Raw genomic sequence first — 19543 nt, forward strand, 5'->3', positions numbered from 1 at the left:
TCATTCCTTCTGCTTCTGCATGCTCTCTTATATTTAATGTACTTTCATGTTTCTATTGCTTTTCTTTGAACATGTAAGCATGCGACCTCTCTTCTGTTTTCCCAGATGTTCACTGTAACCTGTTCATGCTTCACTTCTCAGGAAGTTCCCTCTCTTTAATTTTTTAAATGGATAGATTTCACAATTATTAACTAAGAGGGTAGGGAGGGATAGGTCTGGAAGAAACCCATGTCTAGGAGAAAGGAAGAATGAACAGATAAGGAGAGGCACTGTGGCTATGAGATTAAAGCATTATATGAGATTTGTGGACAGGAAAGTAATGACATGCTCACTTCTGTGCTATTTCTCAGTTACAGTGGGCTGCACACACAGTCACATACAGAATAGGAAACATGTCGGACCTGGCCGTGTTTCAAAACTCATCACGAGGAGAGAAATTGAGGGAGGATGCAGTGGATGGCAATCCAGTCTTTGGATGTGAACTGATCAGACTGGAAGAGGAGACAGTCTAGGAGAGTGGGATGGGATATAGGAAAAGTGCCAAGGTCAGGGAGGAGAGACCTTGTAGAGATTAATAATAGCAGAGTCTTCCTCTTATCTTGATGGAAATGCTGAAGACTAACTATAAACAGAACTACTTTCTCGCAGTGGCATGACTCTCTAACACCCAAAGCCATTTCTTGTTCTGAGGATGGGCACAACAGATGATAAGATCCTGTTCCAACTTGAAAATGGGTTTGAAATGGTGAAACTTTTCATTTGCAACCAAAAGTAAAACACATCCTTATCACACTCAAGAGGAGGAAGAGAAGAAGGAGGAGGGGGCAAATCAGTCTGGCAATCTCCCAATACAAGTATAAACAAGCCCCAGGAAGGTGCAGTGCTGAGCATACATCAAGAATCGAGAGAGGATGGGTCTTTTTGTGCCATCACCTATAATGAGAGCATGTGAACACTGTCAGAATTTCCAGTGTCCTTTTTATTTTATAAAATATGTTTCTTTAAATGTAAAATTTTCCAACTTCTATTGATGCTTCAATTGGTCAATCTACTACAGCCATAAGGGAAATATACAGAGTACACTGTCTTTTTAGTTAACTGTAGCTCATTAGCTTTACAGCACTTTAAGATCTATAAATCCTTTGAGTCTTTAAGCCTATTGAAAACCAGTTTGCCAATTGTATCATTTACATAATTAAGTGTTCTTCTGTATTTTAGGCAAACAGGAAAATGTTATAGTTGCACAGGATAAACTTAGAATAACAAATTTTATTCCTGAGTCAGGTAGAATTATCAAACTTCACAATCTTGCCTGAGGAAAAAACACTATTTTAGTTCTTTAACAACTTTTATAAGTAACATAGTAAGTACAGAACATAGTTGCTATTTTTGATGTGACAAGGCAGTCACATCAGTGATCTGATCACTGTCATAAGATCAGTGTCGTGAAACTGCTGACGGCACAGCCTCACCCTGCATGTCCGAATTCCTCATAAATCTCTGAGTGGTGCAGGAGGGCAGCCGACCACTGAGCTAAGGGTGGGGATGCAGACAGCATCTGCCTGCTGCCTTATCTAGTAGTCTGGACCAGTAAAAGGATACCTTCTCCAAATCACAGTTAAAGAATATAAAGTGAGAAAAAGGTTCTCTCTCGTTTCCTCATCCGCTTAGGTCTTGATTGTGAAATAGTTATATACAGAAAAGTACACGGCTGGAATGTACAGCTCATTCAAATTGCAGCGCTGAGACGTGCAGTCACCATCCAACACTAGGTAAAATATCACCAAAGATGAAATCTCCCACAGCTTTACTTTCAAACCCTATTTGCTATCTACTAGGAGACCAACAAATCTCTGTCAATGTAACATGAGGGCCGGCTTGTTGGAGTATCTGTTCCCGCCCGGTACCCCACAGTCGACAAGTCCCAGAGAAAATCAATCACACAGAGATCTCTATAAGTTATAAAGCTGATTGGCCCATTAGGTCAGGCTACTTATTAGTTCTTATGACTTATCTTAACCCATTATTCTGATCTATGTTAGCCATATGGCTTCGTACCTTTTTCAGCTGTCAGCTCACATGATGCTTCTTTGGTGATCTGGGCAGGAATGGCAGAGGGAGCTTCCTGCTTCCCAGAAAATTCCTGTTCTCATTGCCCTGCCTCTACTTCCTGACTGGTTGACCCACCTATACTTCCTGCCTGGCCAATCAGTGTTTTATTAAAATACATGATTGACAGAATACAGATAATTCTCCCGCACCATGTCAAGTTCTGTTTCCAAACAACTGTCATTGCAATATGAATCACTCTATCCAATAAGACGTCTGTGTAATCTATCTATGGTATAATGTATCATGAGAACTGTTCATTTTTCATTGATGAATAATATTCAGTTGTATAGATGTAGCATTACCTATCCATTCTATTCTCAAAGAAGATTTAGGCTGTTTCTATTTGAAGAAGTCGTAGATAATTCTACTGTATATATTTTTCTATGTATCTGTTAGATGTGCAGGAACTAGTTCCCAGGAAGACTGGAAAGTTATCAAAGTGAATGAATAAACTTAAAACTCCACTAAAAACTACGATCATTTTGCTAGCTTCTTATCTTCACAACACTGAATCCAGTCACCTTCAATAGACCACTCTCAGGGTTCTGAAGCACTATTTTACCTTATTTCATGTATCCCCACAAGTAATGATGTTTCCACATTTCATATGTGTAGCATCAATTTGTTTTGTGTGAAGATTCTTATTGTCTAAACCTTTTTTTACTTCATTTTTATTAATTTATGAGTTATAAATATGAGAAATTTGTGTAGCAAATGTCTTTAATCATTATCGTTTTTCCATAGCTTTTCAAATATAAATTTGAAAATTTGAAAAATTGATCTTTTTCAGTCATTTAAATTCTTTTTGTGTTTTAAGAAAATGTTTCTATTCAAAGTTACAGATATATTTTACTATATTACTTTGTGGATGCTTTATTACTGTTTGTGACAAGTTACTTAGTATCACTTTCTTGTATATGTTAGGAGACATGTATCATGTTTTTGTAGGTATACCTACTTGACAATTCCTGTTTAATGAAGGGCCCCTGTTTCTGCCTGCCCAGCACTGTGAGTCAAGTACATACGTATGTGTAGGTGATTTGTCATGAATCTACTAGATTCACCCATGTACTGATACCAAGCCACCTTCTTATATCTCCAGCTACCATAAAGAGGCTTTTCCTCCTTGAGGTGTTTCTTTGCTATTAGGAAGCCATTTCAATGTCTTACAAATTTTATATTCCAAAAGAGAGAGGGATAAGGGTAAAGAAAGGGAGGAGGAGGAGACAGGCCCCTAGTATTTCACCTGATACATTCTGATAACCCAGTCTGAAGAGAGTCTCTCTCTGCCACACTAAGCGTTCTAGTCAGTGAACACACCTATCCACAGAATCAGTCTTCTTTTCCTTAAACCTCTTTGTGGACACTGCATGTATATTCAGTTAGTTGGCAGAGATATTTCCCACTACTGCAGTTGTACTTGTGTTTAATTTGCTGTTTACGTGCTTGTTGTTAGCATAAACAAATGCGATTCCTCTTTGAACTTTGTTTCTGTAAGATAGGAAGCATGACTTAATCATTTGTTCTTTATTCCCTTAAAATTTCTGTGTTCACACATACAAAGCATTTTATTTTTTTTCTTTTTATTCATGTTGCTTGTTTGCCACACCCAAATCAATACTAAGTAGAAAATAGTGATGTCATTTAGCCATTAAGATCATAACATTTTGATGTTGACGGTAGTAAGTGCATTTGTTACAGGGCCTCTGAAGCACTTGTCAGGAGAATAAGACTGTTTGCAGTTTATTGATTACATCTAGGTTTGCTTTGTGTTTTTTAACATTGAGAGTTGAATTTTATTTGTGCCTTTTTGACACTGACCAGGATGATGATTTAATTTTCCTCTTTGAGTGGTTATATATGAGTCAAAGTGAAAGAATTTTCAGATTCAGATGCATCTCATATCCATATAATGAGCCCAATGAGGTTTGGTTTTTGCTTATGCAGTTTTCATTGTATTATTTGTCTTTTGTCAATTATAATTCTGTTATAATTTATTGTCTTAGAATGATTTCAGTGTTTTGTCACCATAGTTGGGCTATGTGCTAAATGAAAAGACCAGAGTCTTGCTGTTCTCCATTTCAATAAGAGGTTGTACAATAGTAACTATTCCTCAAGTATTTCATAATTTTTCTACAAGGCCACATGTATTGAGTTTCCTGAGCAAATTTTAGTTGTAGATTTGAAATGAACTGTAAGAGCATTCAAACCTCTCCATGTCTCTTTGTAGCAGACTACATCTAAATGATTTCTCATGACATCTTTCAAATTTATCAGCAAAAATGTAGTATAGATTCTCTTGCATCTTTCTAACGTCTGTAATAGTGAACCCTTTTGTGATGACTAATGTGTATTTAAGCACCATCACATCCTATCTTTATCAATCTTAAGAGCTGTTTTTAGCCTCCTACCCCAATCAAAGACCTGTTTTCTGTTGGATCAGTCTTCTGCATTGTATTTCTTAAATTTTCTTAATTTTGCTGTTATGTTTTAAGTATTCTTGCAGTTTATTTTAATTTCTAAAAATAATTTCTAAAATTTTAATTTCTAAAATTGGTGATTAGCCCTTTATTTTTATTATTCCTTTCTTTACATTGTTCTTCTGTCTAGAAAGAAAATAAACAAAAATCCACAATTATAAAAATTTCGAATAAGGAGTAAAAGTAGACACATATAATCAGAGAAGTCTGGAGGCCACATTAAAGAAATGAAGATTGAGGCCAGCCTGGGTTCTACAGCAATACCCAGTCTCAAAAATTTTTGAGGGGTTTTATTATTGAGTATCTCATTTTAATCCACTTAAAATGTTTTTACTTGTCTTGTAAATTTTCCTTGATTCATAGCTAAATAGACTGATGTATAGTAATTTCTAACTGTGTGTCTATCTTCTGGTTTCATCAGCACTACCTCAAAGCAAGTCCTGGATCCCGAAGCCCGTTTAAACTTCGACAACTTTGGGGGAGGTATTGATAGATTCTCAGTCACTTTTCAAAATATATTTTTAATTTATTTCTTGAGATTCCAAATGTGAAGGTTCTGTGGTGACATGCAAAATACTCATCAGTATGGTTATGGGCCAAGGCCAGTTCAGGCACCCTCTCCTCTGCTGCCCAGAGTACAATCTGGGGACCTCTCCTTGGGCCTGGGAACCCCTCCAGAATCAAGTCTCTTGCAAACCCCAAAATGGCTCCCTTAGTTGAGATATAAACTTCCCTGCTCCCATAACCATCCTTCCTCCCTCCCCCCGCCCATTCCCCCAAGCTATCCCCACTTCTCCCCTTCTCCCCTCTCCCTAATCATCTCCCCTTATTTCCACTCCCCCCCACCCCACCCCCGTGCACTCAAGTTTGCCTGGCAATCTTGCCTACTTCTAATATCCAGGAGGATAACTATATGATTTTCTTCAGGTTCACCTTCTTATTTAGCTTCTCTAGGATCACAAATTGTAAACTCAAAGACCTTTAACTATGGCTAGAATCCACTTATGAGTGAGTACATACCATATTCCTCTTTTTGGGTCTGGGTTACCTCACTCAGTAAAGCGTTTTCTATTTCCATCCATTTGCATGCAAAATTCAAGATGTCATTGTTTTTTACCGCTGAGTAAAACTCTACTGTGTATATGTTCCACATCTTTTTTAACCATTCTTCTATTGAGGGGCACCTAGGTTGTTTCCATGTTCTGGCTATTACAAATAGTGCTACTATGAACATAGTTGAACAAATACTTTTGTAGTATGATAGGGCATCTCTTGGGTATATTCCTAAGAGTGGAATTGCTGGGTCCTGAGGGAGGTTGACTCCCAGTTTCCTGAGAAACCCCAAATGTGCATGTAATACATTTTAATGATTTACATGCCTCCATTACCCAGTCTTACCTTCCTTCACTCCCATCCTCCTCACTTCGTCCAAACAAGTCTGCTACATTCCCATCATACATTTTTTTGTGATTCTATGAGTCTAATTGGGTTGTTTGCATGAACTTTAATGGGCAGCTGTATACTGGAGCATCATCACTATCTAGAGGCTGTATCACTGAAAGTAAGCATTCCTCCTCATCCAGCAATAATCGCCTTCCAATGGTTATTGCAAGTATTGTGCAGATAACTCAGACACTGTGATCTCACAAGTTCTCCAAAGAAAGCATTTTACTGTGCTCCTTTACACGCTCTGGTCCTTACATTCTTTCCTCTGTCTCTTCCCTCTGATTCCCGAATCTTAGATGGGATCTTCTTAGTGTCCTATTGAGAATTGAGTACCCAACCATCACCTCAGCATTTTGGCCAGTTATGAGCCTCTGGGTTTACTATCACCCGTTGCAAAAGAATCTTCCCTGACAAAAGCTAAGCAAGGTCCTAATTTGTGTGTCAGAAGGCCATTTGACACTATGTCTCTTTAGCAACACAGCTGTGAATATTCCACTAGATCCTTTGACTTCCCAAGCCACAGGCTTTTGATCAGGATTATGGTACTAATCATGAATTCTCTCTTGATAAGTAAGCTCCAAACTGACTCAGAAAGCAGCTCATTGCCCCCAGCAATTATACCACTATTTCACCATAGGCATGTCTAACTCAGCAGGCTGGTCCAAAGAACTTGCAGGGTCTGTATCTGAGAGAAACTATTAATGCATTTTCTCTTCCCGTAGTCTTTATAATACTCTTTGGGACTATGAAAACTAGTCAGAAAGGAGGAAATTTCCAGTTGTTCCAGTTGTGACTTAATTTCTCTTTGTCTCATATTCAAAGCATACAGTGTCTTCAACAATAATATCTTCCCATCTCATTCTTTTAGGAAACCAAGAGCAGTAACAATAGCCCATATTGCTTTGGAAATGTCTGAGGCCTTCCTGTCTAACAATTTGTAGGGGAATATCTCATTCTTGGCATTGAGATTTTTCTTTAATAATCTGAGGCCTTGACAACAGTATTATCCATTCATGCAATATACCTCCGGTTATACTCTTGGTTTGCTTGCTTTGATTTTAACTACAATTTTAATTAGTTTACAAATTTTCCATATGACTTTCACATATTCTTGATTTTGGTTAACTCTTTCCCTCTTTTTCCTCCCTCTCCCTTTGACCCCATCTTGGCTTATATTTCCCCATCTTTGTATTTCTTTTTTTTTTAATTTCATATTCCAAGTTGTACCTCCTTCCAGATATTCAGAGTTCTTTTTAACTTCATCTTTTAAATTTGTCCTTTCTGCCTCCAAAAAAATCAGTCACAAGCACTAAGTTTCTTTTCTACATTATCTTCTTTTTCAGAAGTTTGATGCTCTAATTTTTCTATTTATTTCTCTTTACAGATTCTTTCTATGTTAAGTTTTTTTTCTGGTTTCCCAGCAATGGAAGAAGTGATAGATAGTGTTAATTGCTATTGCCAAATATTTTAGCATGGCAATGAGAAAAAAAAAAGCTAAGACAGAAACTGATACCAGGAAGAGAAGTCATTGCTCTATTAAATCTAACCAGGTAGACCTTAGGCCTTTTGAACTATTTCAGAGCAGGGTCATGGAAAGTTTGAAAGTCCACAGCATGATGAAAGCAGAGCTTAATGGGCCACTTTGGTGGAAGCTTAGAAGACAAAAAATTATGAGAGAAACACAATGAGCAGTCTTTATAACACTTCTTGGGACTATGAAAACTAGCCAGAAGGGAGGAAATTTCCAGCTGTAGAGTCATTTCTCTTTGTCTCATATTCAAAGCTCATGAGGCTTCATAAAGGAACAAGGGTTTCATTCAGAAACTTGGATGTAGCCATTCATGTGATATTTAACCACAGATCTAGTTTCATTCTATCCATGATCAGGGACTATAAAACAAATTTAAATTAAAGATAATGGACTAATGTGTTTGGCAGAGGTAGATATATGAACAAGCTTACCGTTTTATACAAGGAAGATGCAGCAACAAAGCAGCTGTAATTGTTTAAAAAATTTAGCAACATTACATAATGAGAACCTTTGGGGTCCAGCCGAAAGGCCTTCTCAGGGTTCAGAGAGAAAGCAACAGCCAAAGAAAGACTTGCGATGTCTGAGGACAAATGAATCTCTCACTACATAATTTTCAATTCAGTCTCCTTATTTTTCTGTCTCAATTCTAATTCTCATGTCCTACTTCAAATTCTCCTAGTTGTTTTTCCTAGCTTCTTTACTTCTATTCTAAAAACTCCTCTTCTTATAGGCATGAAGCTATAAAAAATTGCAGGGGTTACCTCTCATTGGTCATAAGCACGTTCCTAGGGTAAGGAATTAGGAGCGGAGTCATTACCATGGCAGTACAAAGGTCCAACGTTACAGGGCTGAGACTGTGACAAGGAAGCAGGGATAGAGTGCCTAGTGAGATAAGCTTTGAAACACATGTCTTTTGTCAACAGACTGACAAGCAAAGAGTTGGCATGATTTTCTTAGGGTACTTTGTGTAGCAACCTTGGTTGGACATCTGCCGCTCTGACATTGTGCATAACTACAAAGCTTTAAACTTATGATCTATTTACAACAAGTCTTTAGTTTGAACTTGTTTTAAGGTGAAAAGGAGCTAACTGTGTGCGGTTAGTCTGAGCCAAAAGGAACAAAACAGGCTTTTATGTGTCTACAGTGCTCATGGAACAAATATATCTAGTTATGAAGCATGTGTTAATATATATTCTATATATCAAAATTATACAGTCAAATGAGAAGTCATCTTCCTGTCCACCCACAGATATATGTGTCCATAAGACTGAGATGCAATTATGAGATTGAATATACACATCACATGCAAATGCATGGTAATGATGAGATATCACAGCTGTTAAGGCACAAGGGAAATTACAGATGAAAGCTCCAGTTTTCAGAGTCAGTGGTCCTCAAGCCTTACTGACCGAGTTCCCCATCAGGGAATATGTCCTATGGTGGGTTGACATATGAATATAGATTGCTATAAGCTATAGTTACATCACAGTCTGCAATAGTTCATAACAATTGCTCATGACAATTATAGACAAATAGCACTCAGAGACAATAGAATATTTGCCATCAGGACAAGACACCACTCATCAGAGACCAGTAAAGAGAATACAGCTGAATCCCCTACTCCTCAAAGGCAATTTTTTAGGATAGTGATTCCCCAGGATCATCACACAGGATTTGATGCAACTCTGGTCCAAAGGGTCATGCTCCACCCATGTAGCACCAGGGCTCCTGGTGAATGCCATAAGGATCATTTTCCTGGTTTTGTAGACATGAAAGATGTAAGATTGAGGGTGTCATTGAGGCGTGTTCAGCAATTTCAGAGAGCAAATGATGGCAGGCAATTTGTGTCATGGTCAGAATCTCTGCCAGGCCATTATGCGACATTGTGAAGGGAAGTTTACATGCTTGGATTACAAAATGGCCATCGAGGATAGCTGTGGACATAGAATGGATCCAACCTGTGAGATGGGTTTGTATGTTGCAGGTGGCTGTGCTGGGGCCTAAAGCTAGCTCAGCCTTTTGGAACATAGCCAGTTTTATTATAAGTCCCAGATGCCAGCCATGGAGTGACAGAATTTGATAATTTCTCTGATGGATTTTAGGCTTACTTTTTTGTGCTCATTGATTGATATTCCCCAATCCTTCTCTTTAGGACCATGAATGTTTATTCTATGCCATTATATGTTGAGCATATATAATTTTTTTAATCCTTTAGGCACTCAGTTAAGAATTTAATAATGTTTCTAATCATAATTAAAGACTGTAGTAACTTAAAGTTGAGCTGAATGCATTTATATTATAACATGGTCATAAGTCAACTGAATAAAAAGGTGAAAGATAATGAGTTAAAAGTAGCATTGCTTGTTATCAAGTGGACCATGCATAGAATTAGATGGTTAGTGTTAATTGTCAATATGACATAATCACCCAGAAGATAGGCCTCTCAACATGTCTGAATAGGCTAATCTAGACTGCATTAACAAAAGTGGGAAGGCCCACGTACTGTGGTGTGTCCCATTCCCTGGCTGAAATATTGACCTGTAGAAGTAGTGAGCTAAGCAGTAGTTTGCATTCATGTCTCTCTGCTTCCTGATTGTGAGTACATTGATAAGCACACCTTCAATTTCTGAGTGCCTTGACTTTCCAAAATATTAAACAGTAAAATAAGAGAAGAAATTAAGACTTCAAAGCTGTTATGACCTATCTAGTTCAACATTACCCAAACAGGAAGACAAGCTCTTCTTCTTCTTCTTCTTCTTCTTCTTCTTCTTCTTCTTCTTCTTCTTCTTCTTCTTCTTCTTCTTCTTCTTCTTCTTCTTCTTCTTCTTCTTCTTTTCCTTCTCCTCCTCCTCCTCTTCCTCCTCCTCCTCCTCCTTCACCTCCTCCCCTCCTCCTTATTTCTCCTCCTTCTCTTCCTCCTCTCCTCCTCCTCTTTCTTCTTCTTCTTCTTTTTGGATTTTTCAAGACAAAGTTTCTTTGTGTAGCTCAGTCTGTCTAGGGACTCACTATATAAGACCAGATTAGCCTCAAAATCAGAGAACCACTTGCTCTGTCTCCTGAAGATTTCTGTTAATTTTATTATCTAATTACTAAGTGTAGATGTCAAATATAATGGTATTGTATTTGGGTTCTGCAAGTATTTGAGCTATTAAATTTGTAAATTATATGCTAAAAAGAAGAAACTCAACAATTTGATCTTCCATGTGGTCAAAAGCAAGTCTTCTCAAGTGTAAGATCTTCATGGAAAAAAACCTATAAATAGCCTTTTGGTTCATACATATATTGTTCTACTTTTTGCATATATCTTGGAGATTTTGATAGTCACATTTTATTATTAGTTTTGAATTAGGTGTTTTTCTCAAAAAAAAAACCTCATGGGAATTTAAAACTGATTATTCTTTAGCTGATTATTCTTTTAAAACCTCAGTGAAAATGTCTGTTGTTTTCAAGAAAGATCTAAAATACTTCTAAACTGCTTATGAAAAAAATGTTTGTTTTCTGTCTATAAAAATATGGCCTGAACAGATAGTTTAGAAAATAACCAAAAGACATGTTTACACTTCACGAAATATAGAGGTATTACATATGAGAACTAGTGGTCAGAGTAAAACTATGCCTGGCATAATCAATTGAATAATATTAATATATTCATGTATTATATATCTAGCAGGAAAAATATTGCTCCTCTAATTTATTTGCACTGTGAATATAGGCCTAATTTCATTTTATAAAGTCTATTAATGTTCAATATTCAGTATGTATTTATTTGAGAGAGCCAGGATAACACTTCAGATGCAGAAATGGGAAGAGTTGTAAATGAAGGCTCCTCTTTTACCTGTCAGTTCCCAAATAATCACTTTGAGACTTAATGTTAGTTACAAACCATTTGGCCGATTAGCTCAAGCTTATTATTAACTAGCTCTTACAACTTCAGTTAACCCACTTCTATTAGTTTATGTTTTGCCATGAGGCTTGTGACTTGTTACCTCACATCTTGCTTCTCATGTGGCTGCTGACATCTCCTTCTACTTTGCCTTCTTTTTCTCTGGATCTTTTCTTTGATTGCCTGCCTCACTCTATTCTGCCTGACTATTAGCCAAATCAGCTTCTTTATTAAACAATAGTAAAAAAACATATTCACAGCATATAGAAGGGTACTCTACATGATCTCCCCCTTTTTGTCTAATTAAAAAGGGAAGGTTCTAACTTTAACATAGTACAATTACCTATAACAAAACAGGTATCAAGCAAGAATTACAGTTGCAATATTTAATTTGTGTTTGACAAAATTAAAGAAAATATCTATCATTAATTGTATCTATCTTTGTCAGTCTAAAGTTTCATATCTATTTTATCTTTTATCATAACTAAGGAAAACTATAATTATAGCTATTTAGTCTTCAACTGTATCAAAGACCCCAGAAGGGTAATATTACCTAAATGAACAGGAAGCACAATGTGAGCAATTTCAAATATTCTAGAAATGACAAAAAATCTGACTGTCTGGACAATAACCAAAGATTTTCTATAACATTGGGACATTTATCTTCAGCCTAAAGACCTAGAATGTCTCACAAGCTTCTCAGTGATGCAGGAATTTGAAACTGTCTTACCTATATTGGCAGTTTGTCAGTTATTTTCTTCTATGTCCCACAGAATGTCTGGCAGACTCTTCCATGAAGCAGAAAATTTGGAAGACTATCCCACCTATTTTGGCAAAATTCATCAGTCACTTTCTTTTGTGTCCTGCAGAATATCTGGCAAACTCTTTCATGAAGCAATAAACTTTTTCATGAAGACTTTAGTTTATGAGACTAAAGGACTGTCTCACCTTGTTTTGGAAAGTTCAGCAGTCATTTTCCTGTGGGTCCTGCATGTCCAATTTATCCAGCATGTTGTCAAATGGTCCAGGAAAGAGCAGTCTTTTGCCCAAATGGATAGTCTTGAAACGTTTAAAACGAACTCCATAAGGAGCCTCTTCAATTCCCATCACCCTCTTGAAGCAATTGTTACTGTCAGGAACAGACACTTCTCACTGTTGGGGAAAGTTTAAGTTTTTAAAATCATTTTACATGCCTTGTTTTGTAGGTCTCCTAAGTGTTTGAAGATTATCTATCCATCTGAATTATACCTCTGTATACCTTGCAAAGCTAACAAGACTCTAAGTTTGAATATTATAGATAACGTTTATCTCTTAAATATACAATATATTCTAAATGGGATGAATAAGCATAACACCTTAAACTAGAGTAGAACATACATATATTATAACAAAATTGACCTTAAATTTGTATCAATAATCCCAAACCCATAACAATGTAAAGTATTCATTTTTATATCATACCCCCCCTTTTAAAAAAGATATTGACTATGGCCATTATTTTTTTATAACAATGCCTTTTAAATGAAAACAAATATTGATAAACAATATTTTGGGAATTTGGGCAAAATTTTCTATACCCCTTCCTGCTGACTGGGGATGTTGGTAATCTAATAGGGATCTTGTGAAAATTTATAATTATGGTTAAATCTTGGCTGTAGTAGTCTATGAAGCTGCATAGTCTCAGCCAGTTGCCTTGAAGCTGTTCTGGATGTTGGATCACCTGGACACTCCCATGAAAACCTTTCAAGAGCTCTTAGTTGACCAAACTGTATCAACCTAGGAGGAATCTACAGCTTCTCATCTTCTGAGGAAACAAAAGCAGAACCTTTTTAACAAAGCAACATATTCTCATATCCAAATTTTGAAGTTAAGATACCTTTATGTTAGTTTAGCTTAACAGCCCCCACAATCAAATGTCTCTCTGCAGTTAGCTCATTAACAGTCAAAAATTTCAAAGGAAGTACAATAGTATATATAATCCAGACTCTCTGTGAATTTTTCATCTTTACATAGCTTATTTCTTTTATATTACTTTTACTGTCTATTTAAAGACTTCATTTTATTTTGTAAAACTCTTTCTATAATTGCCTGTACATGTTTTCTTTTTTCCTTAAACTTACATATGTTTTTTAAACACACTGACACATTTAGAGGTTTATTTTTGTCTGAATCTGTCTTTATTATGTATCTGTAATTCTCTTTTGATCGCTGCTTTAAACTGTTAAGCAGGCATGGCTAGGACCAGAGCAGCTACTTTTGCTGTTGTTTGCACCCTGATTGACTTCCCAAGATGGTGGAGGTCCATTTGCTGCAGCTCTGGGAGGCATGTTACCACCCCAACTCTGGGAATCGGTAGCATGCAGTGCATTCCTAGGCCAGTGACTGTGATCTCAATCCTGTAGGGAGCGACTGGGAGCCTCTTTACCACAGTCGATGTTAGAGACTGCAGAACCACCACCTGGTTCAATACCTGGTGGTTGGTGGTTGACTCCATTTCTCGGTCAGTGGTTCAGAGATGCATCTCTGTGCCAAGGCCAGCATGAAAGAGTAGGAAGTTCAGTGTGGCTCTGTTTCTTTGTGCTTAGAACTTTTTTTTTGTTTTTCTTTTCTTTTCTTTCTTTCTTTCTTTCTTTCCTTCCTTCTTTCTTTCTTTCTTTTTTCTTTTCTTTTCTTTTCTTTTCTTTTCTTCTTTTTTCTTTTTCTTTTTCTTTTTTTTTTGCCTGTCCTGGAACTTTTTAAAGCTTTTCTAGGTCTTGTGGGGATTCATGCCCTATATTGGGCACCATATGCAAATGGAGGTTTCTCTGCCACCTATCAGTTCCCAAATAACCACTTTGAGGCTTAATATTAATTACAAACTGTTTGGCCTATGCGTTCATTCTTAGCTATCTCTTGAAACTTAAATTATCCCATTTCTATTCATCTATCTATTCCTACATTGCCACAGCATTACCTCACATCTTGCTTCTTCAGTGGCTGCTGACTTCTTCTTGACTCTACCTTCTTTTTACCTGGATCTTTGCTAGGATTCCCACCTGACTCTACTCTGCCTGACTATTGGCCAGAACACCTTTTTATTAAGCAATGGTAATAAAATATATTCACAGCATACACAGGAACACCCACATCAAAGGATATAAGCTTAAGATCAATGTGTGAACAGATTTTATTTTTTCGGAGACCTCTCCACTATAACTTACTTCTGTGGCATTTGGACAAACACACTCTCAAAGTTTTGTTATCTTACCACAACAGCAGCCATATTAGCATGACCCTTTATGACCTTTTTTACTTTAATTCCTTAAATATCACATATTTAATGTTGTCACACTGAAAGTTAATGCTTTAGTACTTGAATTTAATAAAGGCACGGTTCAGTCAAAAACATAACATAAATTTATTTACCATGTATTTAATCACTTAATATGGGACCCAGACTATTTTTACACCAATGACATAAAGGAAGAGAAAGAAGCTATATAAAACATAGGCAGTCAACACTGAAATCATATACAGACAAATTACTTCATACAAACTGGGAATGATTTACTTATATATTTATGATTATACATAATATATACATATACAAAATTTAATAAATAGAGGTCATAGATTTGAGGGAGAGCAATGACATTCAAATAGGATTAGAGGGAGAATTGGGAAGAGAAAATTTATGTAACTATACTTAAATTTCAAAAAAAATTAAAATATATTTTAAAACTAAAAACAAAATTGCTTATATATTGCTGCAGTAAAAACATGTTAAAATATTATTTTTAAAGGGTAAAGTACTTAGAGGACTTGATAGTATAAAGCTGAAAATTCTAAAGAATTTAGAATTTCTAAAGAATTTATAGAAAATTTTACGGAACAGTGATAAAAGATATTTCTTGGGGTTTTCGTTTTGTTTGGTTTGGTTTTTTTGGGGGGGGACAAGGTTTCTTTATGTAGTAGCATTGACTATTCTGGAACTAACTCTGAAAACCAGACTGGCTTAGAACTAACAGAAATCTGCTTGCCTCTACCTCCCTAATGATGGGACAAAAGGCATGGGCTGTTACCACCTAACAATAAAGATATTTCTCAAGAGGCATTTTAAAAATAAAATCTTTAAAAATTATTGATTAGAAAAACACTTGGAAATTGTAAAGAAGAAAATTCTAGACATAAATATTTTAAAATCAAATTTTTGGATCAGAAATAGACATTCAATATGTTAAAATTTCAGCAATAACCCATTTAGAGAATGATTCAAAATAGGATCAGGTAAGTGAATTAAGATTCTCTCATGGAGCATCTGATAGGTTTTGTCAAAGATTATGGCTTCTTCTCTTCAGAGTGATAAGAAGCTACCGGGAGGTTTGATCAGGGCACAACACGACCTCACTTTCACTGCCTAGAGTCCTGTGGGGGAGCACTGAGAGGTGTTCTCCAGGAATAGAGACAGGTTGTGTATATGCTGTTCAGTGGCACAATCAAAAACTGCTGACTTAGATTTGGATATCACTATAGGAAGTGGTGAGATAAAATAGTTTGAGAATATAGTTTGAAGGAAAATGTGGCAGCATTTGTTGTATATTGAAAGATGAGACTTTTAAGGTTGTGTTGTAAGAAATGACAAAAACACACCGGTTTCTGGCATAACGTAAATTAGGTAGGTGGGGGGGGTAATTTGGATGTTAGAACAATGTGTTAAATTTAAGATCCCCTTTCGATTCTCGGTGACTATGGACTTTTGTCATTAGTTCAACAAAGAGAAGGACCAGAATATAAATTTGAACACTATTCATGTAGAATGTTCTGTTTCCGATTAGATATAAAGAAATAGTTATTAGCCCCAGACAGGGCACCAAGAGACCAAAGAAAGGATTTCATCCAAGTGTTAGTGAACCAAAGAGTTTGTTGAATCTACTTTTAGGAACATGTGTTAGGGATTATTTGTAGATAGTATGTGTGACTCAAAAGTCCCACCTCAAAGTGAGTGGCAATGCCCAAAAACTCCTCCTACCTTAGTCAATATCCCCTTCCTATATTCTCTAACACTTCTCAAAAATCTGGTGTGGAAGTATTAGTGGGTAGAATCAGCGGGCCTGGTGATACCCCTCTTCTACCCAGGCCATAGTAATAGTCCCATTTTCTTTGCCATAGGTTAGTTTATTGTATTATTTTGATTTCAGTTTTGACGTAATTAGACTTTTTTGTTTGTTTTTCGAGACAGGGTTTCTCTGTAGCTTTGGGGCCTGTCCTGGAACTAGCTCTTGTAGACCAGGCTGGCCTCGAACTCACAGAGATCTGCCTGCCTCTTCCTCCTGAGTGCTGGGATTAAAGGTGTGCACCACCACTGCCCGTCTTTAATTGGGCTTTTATTATTTTAATGAAACAACATAACCAAAAGGCAAGTTGGGAAGGAGAGGGTTTATTTGACTACATTTCAACACTGTAGTTTATCACTGAAGCAAGCCAGAGCAGAAACTTAAGCAGGGTAGGAACTTGGAAGCAAGAGATGATGTAGAGGCAATAGGGGTTTGCAGTTCACTGTCTTTCTATCCATGACTTTCTCAGCCTGCTTTCTTATAGAATGCAGGACCACGAACCCAGTGGTGGCCCACCTACAATGGGTTGAGCCTTTGCTCATCAATCACTAATTAAACTGTATAGGCTTGTCTCTATAGCCAGATCTAATGGAAACATTTTCTCAATTGAGGCTTCTTACGCTCTGATAATTCTAGCTTGTGTCAAGTTGACATAAAACTAGTCATGAAAACTGTCAGAGCCACTGGCCATTGCTGCCACAGAAACTCATTCTTTGCAAGCTAATGGTCATTTTATGACCAGAGAAAATAGTGTTACTTCACTAAATGTTGATGATATTCAGTCTTGCTAAGGTACAGATGGAATGTAAGCATTCTGCAGGTCTCACGCAACGACAAACCAATGTGTAGAAGATGAGAAGAGTGACTCTCAAGAATACTATAGGTGGCCAGTTATGATAGGGACAGGAAGCCTTTTGCCAATGTTGGCACCGAGTGTGTATGACTTCAGTTTCTCAATACAAGCTTATTGATGGTGTTATCGTCTCTCCTTTTTCCACAGGTGGGGAAGTCCCATACACCACTCTGGCAACTCGAATGATGATGGGGGCGTGGTGGTTATTTGCTCTGATTGTCATCTCATCATACACAGCAAACCTTGCTGCTTTCCTCACCATCACCCGCATTGAGAGCTCCATCCAGTAAGTAGGCAGAGATTTCAGCAGCCATCAAACATGACAAAGGCTGAGAGTGTCATAGGGGAAACCCTCTGCGCACAAATGTGGTGCAACATCTGATAAGAAATTGTCACTCTCCTGAGTAAAGTCTTAGTTCTGTGATCTCAGAATATGAAGCCTAAATAATTTATTTTTATAAAATTTTGATGATAACTTAAATATTGCTTTCCATATTTTCCTAGAAGGATAATATATCATCAAAGCTTTAACCTTCACAGAGAATAACTAGGGCATGGCAGGAGAAATGGCTCAAAACCATCTGTGATTTCAGTTTTAAGGGATCCACAACACCTACTAGACTCAGCCATTATCACACATGCAGAGTAGACAGACATGGACTCAAGAATACACACAAAATAAAAACTATTTAAAAAACAATAACTACATCAGAGAAAAATTAAGATAGACAATGTTTGAAGAATCTTATGAAATAAAATGTCTGTCTAGTGAGTCTGGCCCATTTCGTGTGATCAGAATAAAGAGCTAAATGAACATATTAGTGAGGGTGTGAAGAGAGATGGGAAGACTGTGAGAACAGAAAAGAGAGGGGAAGAGAAAAGAGCAGGTAACAGACAGAAATTAGCATGCTAGTGACCACACTCTACCTGTCTGCATTAATATCCACGTATTCTTCATCTCTGCTCTTTCTCCAACATCGATAACAGTGATGTAAAATGGCTGTTCATCGTGATACACTCATTTCTTCACATCCAGAGGTTTTTGCTTCGGGTCATAATGGACTTTCCCACGAGCCACGACCCAGGGGCATTTTCTGCCTTCATGGTTTCACACTACAGGAACTGCAGCATCATAAAGTTTCTGCCCTGAATGGACACAGTAGCCTATGTGCTATGTTAAGAAACATTCCCCTGAAATTGTCTATTTAGCCACAAACAAAATGATTTTAATTAAAGGTCAACACTCAGGTCTCCAAACTTACCAATTGAAAATGAGAACTACTGGCAATATAGAAGAATTTCCCAGAGTCAACTTCCCCTTAAAGAAAAATCACAAATTTTTTTCCCTCTTAAATGTATGTAAATGAGCTCCATTAGTGGCCAGGCAGCCATTGTAATATAATACCAAATCAAGAGTTAATTATTTATAGAAGTGCATTGTTTTTCTACAATCTACAATCTGAAATTGAAGCCCACAAAAGGCAACTAGTAATCCTCACAAGCAGTCAATTCCTTTATCCATTTATGAAAATGAAGCTTCTAAATTCACCCATCAAATCATGCTCCTCAAAATGTTTTATAATTTTTGCTTTAGTGTAGACCTTTCTTACTCTCCCAATTTATTCCTCTTATAGCCAGCTCTATGGGTAAAACAAATTATAAACGATGCTGAGTAAAATGTGGGAGATTGAGTAATAATGAAAATGATTGCGATACCCTAGAAAGAAAATTGGTGAAATTAGTAACATCATAAAAATAATAACCATCATTTACTGATTAGTTATCAGATGCCAAGATTTGTGCTATTATATGCTGATTGGCTCATCTAATGCTCATCACCATCTTGTAAACTCCATGACACATTATACAAACAGAAAAACTGAAGATTAGTTGCTAAGCAATTTTCATGTTCATGCAGCAAGTGTCTGGGTACTGTGCAGACCTTCAGGGTGCCTGGCACCTGCGCCCGTGTGCCAAGGCATTGCAATAGTTCTCATTTCCTGCACTCAAACCACCATGTGCCATCTGTGTTTAGAAAAGAAAGTGTCAGCCTTAAGATTAGATCCTTAGGCTACAGAGAAACCCTGTCTCGAAAAACAACCCTCAATTGGCCTGGAGCAGTAGCAATGACTTTTGTGTTTAACC

General features: G+C 36.9%; 1 protein-coding gene across 4 annotated transcripts in view; it reads left to right on the top strand.

Moving 5' to 3' along the window:
• The window catches only part of Grid2 (glutamate ionotropic receptor delta type subunit 2), a 1407776-nt gene that overhangs the window by 1097333 nt on the left and 290900 nt on the right, over window positions 1-19543 (top strand). For all 4 annotated transcript variants that reach the window (XM_048416269.3, XM_087907267.1, XM_048416268.3 and 1 more), the window contains exon 12: window positions 17546-17684. In XM_048416269.3, the coding sequence (XP_048272226.1) occupies window positions 17546-17684 (139 nt within the window). The remainder of the gene's footprint in view (window positions 1-17545; window positions 17685-19543) is intronic.

This window comes from Myodes glareolus, chromosome 6 (genome assembly GCF_982192425.1).
Source record: "Myodes glareolus chromosome 6, mMyoGla1.1, whole genome shotgun sequence".
Classification (NCBI taxonomy): Eukaryota; Metazoa; Chordata; class Mammalia; order Rodentia; family Cricetidae; genus Myodes; species Myodes glareolus.